This window comes from Propithecus coquereli, unplaced genomic scaffold (genome assembly GCF_000956105.1).
Source record: "Propithecus coquereli isolate 6110/MARCELLA unplaced genomic scaffold, Pcoq_1.0 Scaffold42, whole genome shotgun sequence".
Classification (NCBI taxonomy): domain Eukaryota; kingdom Metazoa; phylum Chordata; class Mammalia; order Primates; family Indriidae; genus Propithecus; species Propithecus coquereli.
This window is the reverse complement of record NW_012149952.1, coordinates 9,469,324-9,478,655: the sequence shown is the minus strand read 5'-3', so window position 1 is coordinate 9,478,655 and position 9,332 is coordinate 9,469,324. Positions and strand designations below refer to the sequence as shown.

General features: G+C 39.2%; 1 protein-coding gene across 1 annotated transcript in view; it reads left to right on the top strand.

Moving 5' to 3' along the window:
• Positions 1–9,332, top strand: part of GPC3 (glypican 3) — a 428,110-nt gene that overhangs the window by 289,439 nt on the left and 129,339 nt on the right. The window contains exon 5 of the mRNA XM_012653413.1: positions 8,395–8,520. Within this exon, the coding sequence (XP_012508867.1) occupies positions 8,395–8,520 (126 nt within the window). The remainder of the gene's footprint in view (positions 1–8,394; positions 8,521–9,332) is intronic.

The window sequence follows — 9,332 nt, the reverse complement described above, 5'->3', positions numbered from 1 at the left end:
AAACTCCTGGGCTCAAGCGATCCTCCTGCCTCAGCCTCCCGAGTAGCTGGGACTACAGGCATGCACCACCATGCTCGGCTAATTTTTTCTATATATTTTTAGCTGTCCAAGTAATTTCTTTCTATTTTTTAGTAGAAACGGGGGTCTCGCTCTTGCTCAGGCTGGTCTGGAACTCCTGAGCTCAATGATCCTCCCTCCTCAGCCTCCCAGAGTGCTAGGATTACAGGCGTGAGCCACCGCGCCCGGCCTGTCGTTTTGTTTAAAGTTGCAGTTTCCAATCAATGATGTTAAGTGAGGACTTACTACATGTGTGCCATGGCTTCTACCTTGGGCTCTGTGGGACCTATTCCCTTTCACCTTACCAGGGGTGGCTCTATGGGTGTTGATTAATCCAGGGAAAGTAGACATTGATAAATGGGATTTGGGCTGGGCACTTGGATTTGGCACTTTGTTGAGATTCATTTTCTGAACTTGTGGCTAACCCCCAGAGGAAAAAAAAGATAGCAGGATAGTAAAAAAAACTTGACAAAGCCTGTAGACTTGGGGTGTTGGAAGCATGAGCCTGCCCCATTATGCTTCTCATCTTTGTTTTGCAAATTGCAGTATTAAAGTCTGAGATAGAGCCTTTCTTTCTGAATTCTCTGGCAGAAGAAGAAAACAAAACAACAGGAGAGTGTTTGATTTTCTTTAACGCCCTCAAATAGGCATTGTAAACCCTCTTAGGGAGAGAGGAGAAGTGGGAATTAAGATGATCTCTTGCTAAATACACTGCCCCCTGCAGTCTGATGTTATTAGGAGGGTTTGTTTTGGCAGAGTGTTAGTACCTCTGTAAATTTCTCAGTATGTTCTGCACAGCATTTCACACTGTCCAGAAAAATATATGTGCCTCCAGCAACCCCCACGCCCATGCCCAAGCTCCAGCCTCTGTGATTAAAAATATGATAATTGCAAAGGAACCCTATTGTAGCATTCAGTCTGCGGAGATTGTGAGCAAGCTGTCTGAATCTGATTATGAGTTGAAAAGCCCATTGCCTTATTAAAATAACAACACACAAAGAAATGCAGGATTCCTTTGGTAGCATTCAGAAGTCATCTGTTTGTTTTGTCTGCCCCCAACTGGGTAGTTTGCAACACACAACTAATCTTAGAAATAGCTTAGTTCAATTTCAAGGCGATTTGATACTTGACTGGTGGTCTATGTGTGGGACTCAGAGTTCTTTTAAGGGAGAAGTATTGAAAATATCTGTCATCAGATTTAAAACAGTGAGGGTAGAACAAGATGCACAAGTAGTATAATCAGAATAGAAGTCAGACCATCACAGGTCCTTCCAGCTCTCATATTTTCTGCAAATCTCAGTTGTCAGCCTCTCCCTCCTTTGCCTCTCGAATGCCTCCCTCGCCACTTCCCTTATGCTACTGTTTACCTTGTCATTTTCATACCCATTCTATTGTTTTGTAGAATACACGAGCAATATCTTTTCCTTTTCAAAACCCCAGATCTATAGTTGAATAGTCCATCCTGCATCTGTATACCAAGCTTCTAGTCTAACATGTAAACAAGTCACATTCCCTCCACCCTTGTGAAATTACATCTATGTATTCCAGCCCTCCACTTCCTGCCCTCCCCCTCCTCTCCTTCCCCTCTGACTTGGTCTAAAGGGGCAATGGATTAGGTGACACTAGTAAATGACCTAGAAAGAAAAGAACAAAAGCTGATCTCAGCTCCCTGGGCCAAAATCAATGCTTACTCCCACTCCGTCTCAGACTGCCCAGTGGTGTCTCCCACCCTCTGAACAAAACAACAAAGTGTGTACTGAGTGAATCAACGAGTTTCAGGTCTGGTACAAGTCATTCTGCCCTAAATAGGACTCTACTTCTTTCAACATTTGTCAACACCACTCTGTGCTCAGCATTGTGTAAGGGTTAGGCGCCAGTGAATGGAGGAGCTCCTAGCCTGGTTAGGGAGACAGACATACAAATAAATAATTTTCGTACATTGGGGTAAGTGCCAAAACTGAGCTAAGAGTGGCAGAATCACAGATGGTTTAAGTTAGCAGCTCTCCTGGGAGAGTTAAGAAAGGCTTCTTGGAAAAAGTAACTTTTGAGCTGGACCTGAAGGGTAAGTTCAAACAAACTCTCAACAGATGGAGGAAAGAAAGGAAGATGTTCCAGGCAAAAGGAATGGTATGAGAAAAAGTATGGGCTAGTGGTCTTTGGAATGGTACAAAGTTGTAGTTTGGGGTCAAACTGAAAGGCTGTCTCCATCAGAATTAGGCATCATCACATCATTCCAATTTTAGTTATTTTAGTTTACATACTTTCCTACAGTTTTAATTTTTTAAAAATAATGAGCTCATATTATTTTACATTTTTTTTAAAAAAAGAACCTTATTAATAAAGGAAAAAAGTTCAGGATCTGCAGTCGGGGATGAAAGGCTGTTTTTACTTGCAGTGGTTTCCAATTAGTGCTGCTTTGATGCCTGCCCAAGCAAATCATTGCAAAACAGCAAAAGCGTTCGTTCTCCTCCCCCACAACCAAAGAAGGGGACACTCCTCTCCAGGATGATGGAAGCCCTCCAGGGAAGATCACGTGCACCCAACTGCAATATTTCAAAATGGTTCGTGCATGCAAGGAGGCCCTATCCTTTAGTTCCACATTTAACACATTGAATGGAAACCTCTATGAGGAGATTCTTTTTCCTGAGCAGACTGCCCTAAGCAAATGTTGGGTTTGCCCTAAGTGAGAGCCGTAGGCTCCACTATTTATATATCAATGGTGTGTTTGACATGTATGTATTAGAATAAAATGGAATTAGAATCAAAGAACATTCCCTTCAATCAAATTGTTTTTCCCATCCCAGGCAACTAATTGTCCAAACTTTTTATCCTTTTTTTTCCCCTAAAGACAATTCAGTCAAGCAAACTGCCTGTTGTCTGTCATAGGCTATTAGCACAAAGAAAAAAATCTGGACTGAGTCATACATGGATAATTAATATGTCAGTTTAGTTTCAGGTGTCTTTTTAAAAAGAGAGGAATAGAAATCTTCAACTCATCTCCTTTTAAAATTATAAGCAAGGGGATATAAAGCTTTATCTAAGAAATGAAAAACATAAAGTACACTTAATTCCCAGGCTAGAACAAGTATAGGAAGGAATGACAGAAAGAGACAGAGAGATGGGAGAGGCCAGGAAACTCAGTAGGAGGTAAACTGCTCCTGTCACACTCTGCTGCTGTCATGTCAGAGGACATTATCACCTGTTGTTGCTGTCCTTTGAAAAGCTCATTAACTCTCCAACCATTTAGAAAGTCTGTTTTTCTACCCTCCAAAATAGTATGTCTGGATTTATTTTCAAGAATCAAAGTTTTTTTGGAAACCAAGGTTTATTTTTCCCACAGTAATTCAGAAGGTTTTGCATAAAGGAATGGCCTACACTGTAACACTGTCCTTTGGAACTCTTAGGTATTGGCCAGTTTTCTAGTGTGCTGGAGACCTGCTCTTTGTTCTTCAAAAGGCTGGTACTGCCTCATCCCACAGGGCCTGGGAATTATTTGAGAACTAGCATTTATTTCATTATTCTGAGGTTCTTTTTTAATCAAATCCACCTGGGACTCTAGGTAGGTTCCAATGAGGATAATACACACTAAGAACCAAAAAGGACTCAGAAAACAAGCCTGTCAAGAAGAATAGGTTTTAAAGAAATAAATGCGAAATTCTACTCAAGAGAAAAAAGTCTAGAAGGAAATACACTCAAATGTTAACAGTGATTTCTCTGGCTGCTGGGAGTGTGAATTTTTTCCTTCTACCTTTCTTTATTTTCTAAATTCCCCATAATGGGCATTTATTTCTTTTACAATGAGAAAGAATACCAAAAGATTTTATTTTAAAAGATGAAGGAAGAAATCAATTTTAGCCACTGCTTACAGCTGTTGCAGTGCTAAAGTTGCAGCTCTTACAAATTTCTTTCCTCATTCCTCACCTGTGTGTTTATTTTATTTCCATCTAAACCTGTCTTTTCCCAGATCTCCTGACTGTATCCTTCCATTCTTCCAAGGGGCATCTCTCCCCAGAGTAGACAAGCCTCTCTTTCTCTGAGATATATTTCTCACCTCTTCTCTACCCTTTTATTGGAGGGGCAGGGGCAACAGCTTTATTGAGATTTAATCCACATGCTATACAACTCATCCATTTAAAATGTATAATTCCGTCATTCTTAGTATAGTGATGGAATTGTGCAGCCATCATCACAATGAATTTTAGGACATTTTCATCACAATAAGAAACCCTAGACCCTTTAGCTATCATTCCCCAACCCTCATCTCCCCAGTCCTAAGCAACCACTAATCTACTTTATTGTCTTTATAGATTCGCATATTCTGAACATTTCACATGAATGGAATCATATAATATGTGATCTTTCATGACTGACTTCTTTCACTTAGCATAGTGTTTTCAAAGCTTACTCATGTTGTAGCATGTGTCAGAATTTCATTCCTTTTTGAGGCTGAATAATATTGCATTGTATGGATATACCACCTTTTGTTTATTCATCAGTGAATGGACATCTGTCTTGTTCCACCTTTTGGCTATTGTTAATACTGCTGCTATGAACATGCACTTATCTGAGTACCTATTTTCAACTCTTTTGGGTATGTACCTAGGAGTGGAATTCCTGGTTCATCTGGTAACTCTATGCTTAACTTTAGGAGGAACTGCCAAGTTGTTTTCCACAGCGGCTGCACCATTTTGCATTCCCATCAGCAATGTATGAGGGTTCCAATTTCTTCACATCCCCATCAATAATTGTTATTGTCTGTCTTTTTTATTATAACCATCCTAGTGGGTGTAAAGTGGTATTTCATTGTGGTTTTGATTTGCATTGCATCTCCAGAGAGATGACTGATCTCTTTTTCTAACTTGACTTCATCTTAGCCATCCACATCTGATGCTTAAATTCTTAGACACAAATCCCTCTGAAGGCCGCCACCACCTTCCTACCAGGCTCAGAGAAGAGGACCATTCAAAATGCTATACCAAATTAGTCAAGAGGTTTACCCAGCTTAGTAGCTAGCTAGCCTTTGAAAAAGAGTACCAGGAAAAATCTGCTGGGAGAGAACGTGGTTTTACTTATTGATACCCACCTCAAAAGATGAGGGATTTTAATTATCATGTGCACATAAAATTATCTGGAACTTGAAAAAATTTTAATTGTCCTCCATATAGAAATTTATCTGGAATATAATATATATTTCATATATATAATATATTCTATTCTATGGACTCATGATAAAGGTAATGTTGGCAACAGCTAACACAGTGAAGGGATTACTCTGTGCGAGATATGTGTTATCGTTATCTTCATTATACAGATAAGGAAACTAAGGCTCAGAGAAGTTTAGAATGTGCCTAAGTTTTCCCTGCTGAGTAAGTGAGGGAGTAGCTGGCATTTGAAACTCAGCTGGGTCAGAGTCCAAAATCAGTACTCTTCGCTACTACCCATAACAGGTTTGAAGGGGCTGTTCTGAGAACCCAACCATGATTATTAATGTAACATGGTTACTGAATGAAAACGTGTTATAAATTCAAAATAACTAACGCAGAAGTAAGTTTAAAAAGCACTCTCTCTTCCTGTAGTCCATCCTATATGTCCTGTGGAGGTAATGAAGTAGGATGACCTTTTATTTTCCCAAGTTAACTTGTTCAACTTTCAAACAGATTCCCTGAGTTCTATTAATAGAATGTGATGACCCAGACTGTGTTCACATTATTCACATTCTTTATAGTTTTCTCAGACATGTATCTTGACCCTTTCAGGTAATACCCTTCTACACTGAAGTGGGAGGTCTTAAGTTTATTACAGCCCCTCATCCCCTTGGCATTTAGATTGAACCTCATCTGGTTCTCCTTCAACTTGTCAATAATCTTTACAATCAGCCAAGAAAACCACAAGGGCTAGGAGAAGTTCAGCGTGATTTTGTTTTAACTTCCAGGGAAATCAAGTTGGAAGGCTTTGCTATGGGTTCAATTTTTCTTACCATGTGCTACGTTAGTGAAAGAAGGTCTGGAGGTAGGAGGAGGCCTAAGGGAAACTCTTTCATTAAAGAGAAGGCCATTGTTTCTCATAGACTAATGGCCATATTCCATTTCCTTATGGAGTGGGGGGAATTACTCAGCCTCAGCCTTTAGTCTTTCAGTTTCCACTCTTGGGAACTGCGTTATTACCCTGTAAAATAGAGCATCTCTCCTATTAGCCGTTAATTGAACCCATCTTTTTCCTCTGTGAGAAACTATAATGTTGACTTTTATTTTCAGAGCTCAGTATTGAGCCTCTTCTCCTTAGAGATTGACGGTGCTCCGACACCAGGAGTAGGCTGCGAGGGAGTACCGGTATAGCAGGAAGCAACTCTTGGGGCATCAGGAGTTATATGTATGTCCCAATAACCTTTCTTGAGTTACTCTGTCCATCACCCTGGCTTTGCTGTGACCCAGACCTTTGTGAACATGTGCTGAGAGCCCTCTCTCCCTCTCTCTGTCTCTTGTCTCTCTCTCTCTCTTTCTCTCAGTCATTAGTTCAAAGAAATAGTTTTATGGTAATTGTCTTAGTCTGTTTTGTGTTACTATAACAGAATACCTGAGACTGGACAATTTATAAAGAAAGAGGTTTATTTATCAGGCTGGGAAGTTCAAGATTGAGCAGCTGCATCTGGCAGCTTCTGGTTAGGGCCTCGTGCAGTATCAAAATGTGGCTGAGAAATGAAAGGGGACCCCGGGGCACAAGTGAAAAGGACGAACATGAGAGGCAACCTCGCTTCGTAACAACCTGCTCTCCTGGGAACTAATCCATTCCCTCGAAAACTAATCCACTCTTGAAAGAAAGACGTTAACCCATTTTCACGTCTTAAAGATACCATCTCCCAATACCGCCACACTGGGGTCCAAGCCTCAACATGAGTTATGGTGGGAACAAACCATATTGAAACCACAACAATAATAAAATGGAAAATGGCATTAAATACAAGAAGATATTTCCACCAGTCTTCCTCTTTTAGCCAGATCTGAGACCAACTCCCAGAAGGCATGTCTGGGCTCTGGACTTCTACCAGTGCACGAATGAGATTCAGTCTCCTGGTTCCTACAGAGGCCTGTACACCAGGCCAATCCATTCTTAGCCCAGAGACAGTAGTGAATAATTACTCCACCATCAGAATATTCCCTGACCAGAGTCTCCAAAACTTAGTCTAAATGTACTGTAGACTTGGATGTAAAGAATGCTTTTTTTTTTCTTTTTCTTTTTTTTTATTTCAGCAAATTATGGGTGTACAGATGTTTAGGTTACGTGTGTTGCCCTTGCTTCCCCCCGCCCCCCCCGAAGTCCGTGTTTCAAATATGTCCATCCTTCGGGTAGTGAGCATTGCACTCCTTGTGTATACAAATACCCGTCCCCTCCTCCCTCTTCCCCCCTCCTCCCGTGTAAAGAATGCTTTAACTTTTTTTCTATCAGGAACATTGTTTTAGAAAATAAAGTGTGTTTTATTTTTGTTTACCACTGGACATCTATTACACAGATGTTTTAATATTTCTTTATAAACATATCCACTTCTCTCCAGTCTATGGTGTTTTGCCTTGTGTATCCATGTACATCTGAAACAAGATAATACATCAGAAATTTTGCTAGTATTTATATATGTATGTTATACACAATTGCATACATAATATGTTCTCTCACACACACACACACATTTGTCTTATATATAGCATAAAAAGCAAAGCAAACAAATAATAAAATATACTAGAATCATATTCCCCCTTTCTTCCCCTTCATAAGGAACCACAATATACAGTCAGAGAACAAAGAAACCTTCTCCTCTAGCAGATGCAAGTTTCTCTGACTATAATGTCAGGAAAATTTCATGGAGCTTATACTGTTCTGGGTACCCTGAGATTCTGATCTGCAACCATTAGCCAGATCCTATATGGAAAGGGGCCATCTCTGGGGTAATAGCATTGTAAATTACAATCAATGCACTCAATTACACTCAGAAACCAAAAGATATGTAGTGCTCCAACGTGCCTTGTAATCAGCACCTTTGAATACGTAGGTAACGGCATTCTGAACAAAAAATGGAAGCCGAACATCTTAGAAAATGGATGTTGGAAGTAAATCATTTTTCTGATAGGACCAGCATCTTATATACCAGGGAACTTTTTGTCTAATATCATTTTATTGATTTTAAAAAAAAGAAATTGTGGCCTTGTAGCCAAGAATGTCTTTAAAAATCATTTATTGCTCTAATCAGCCTGGCAGAGCCTTTCTGTCATGCTGATAAGGAAATTAAACTTTTCTCATACTGTGTTTACTTGCCTCTTATGCGCAGATGTTTTGTTTTTCTTTTAGGGAACTAATTCAGAAGTTGAAATCTTTCATCAGCTTCTATAGTGCTTTGCCTGGCTACATCTGCAGCCATAGCCCTGTGGCGGAAAATGACACCCTTTGCTGGAATGGACAAGAACTCGTAGAGAGGTGATCTTTTTTTGGAAATTAAATATAACAATATTTGAGGAATAATCGTCATATGTTTATCTGATTGTTAATTATGTCTTCTCTCTGCCTCCATTAATTAATTTTGCAAGAAAAATTCTAGAAAAAGTATACATGTGAGCAACTTATGATGTGCCGGACAAATGCTGTTTATAATTTTTAGCTCTCATAGAATTTACAAACATTGAAGCACATCAGTAACTGTGTGTTCAGGGACATTTACAACGTGTGAAATGTACAACAACCTTTTTTTTGTCTTTGTTTCCTCCATTTCCCCATTATGTGGACCTTTATTTATTTGATTTGAAGTAATCATATTCATATTAATGGCAATCGTTTTACTAAGTTAATTATGTATTTGGTACCATACTAAGTACTTTGTATGTTTTAACTCTTTTAATCTTTATAGCAATCCTATGAAATGAATACCTTTATTTTTATGCATTTTACAGATGAAGATGGAGGAAAGAAGAAAGAGGAGGGAAAAAGGAGTACTCTTTCACTGAGAAATTTTACTGAAATATTTGATCATTTGAGTATTTGTTAATATAATCTATGCTAACTGGCATTATCTGTGAAGAATTTGCTCATCACTGAAAAGGAAATCATATATATTCATTTATTCAGCAAATATTTACTAAGCACTTCTAAGCATCAGACATGTTGAAGTGAAAAAAACAGACATAATTCCCTGTCCTCATGGAGCTTTCATTCTAGTGGGCTAGTGGGATTCCTAACCTCCATTGTTTTGCACGTGTGAGGAATAGCTTGCAATTAAGGAATGAAATCAAGAG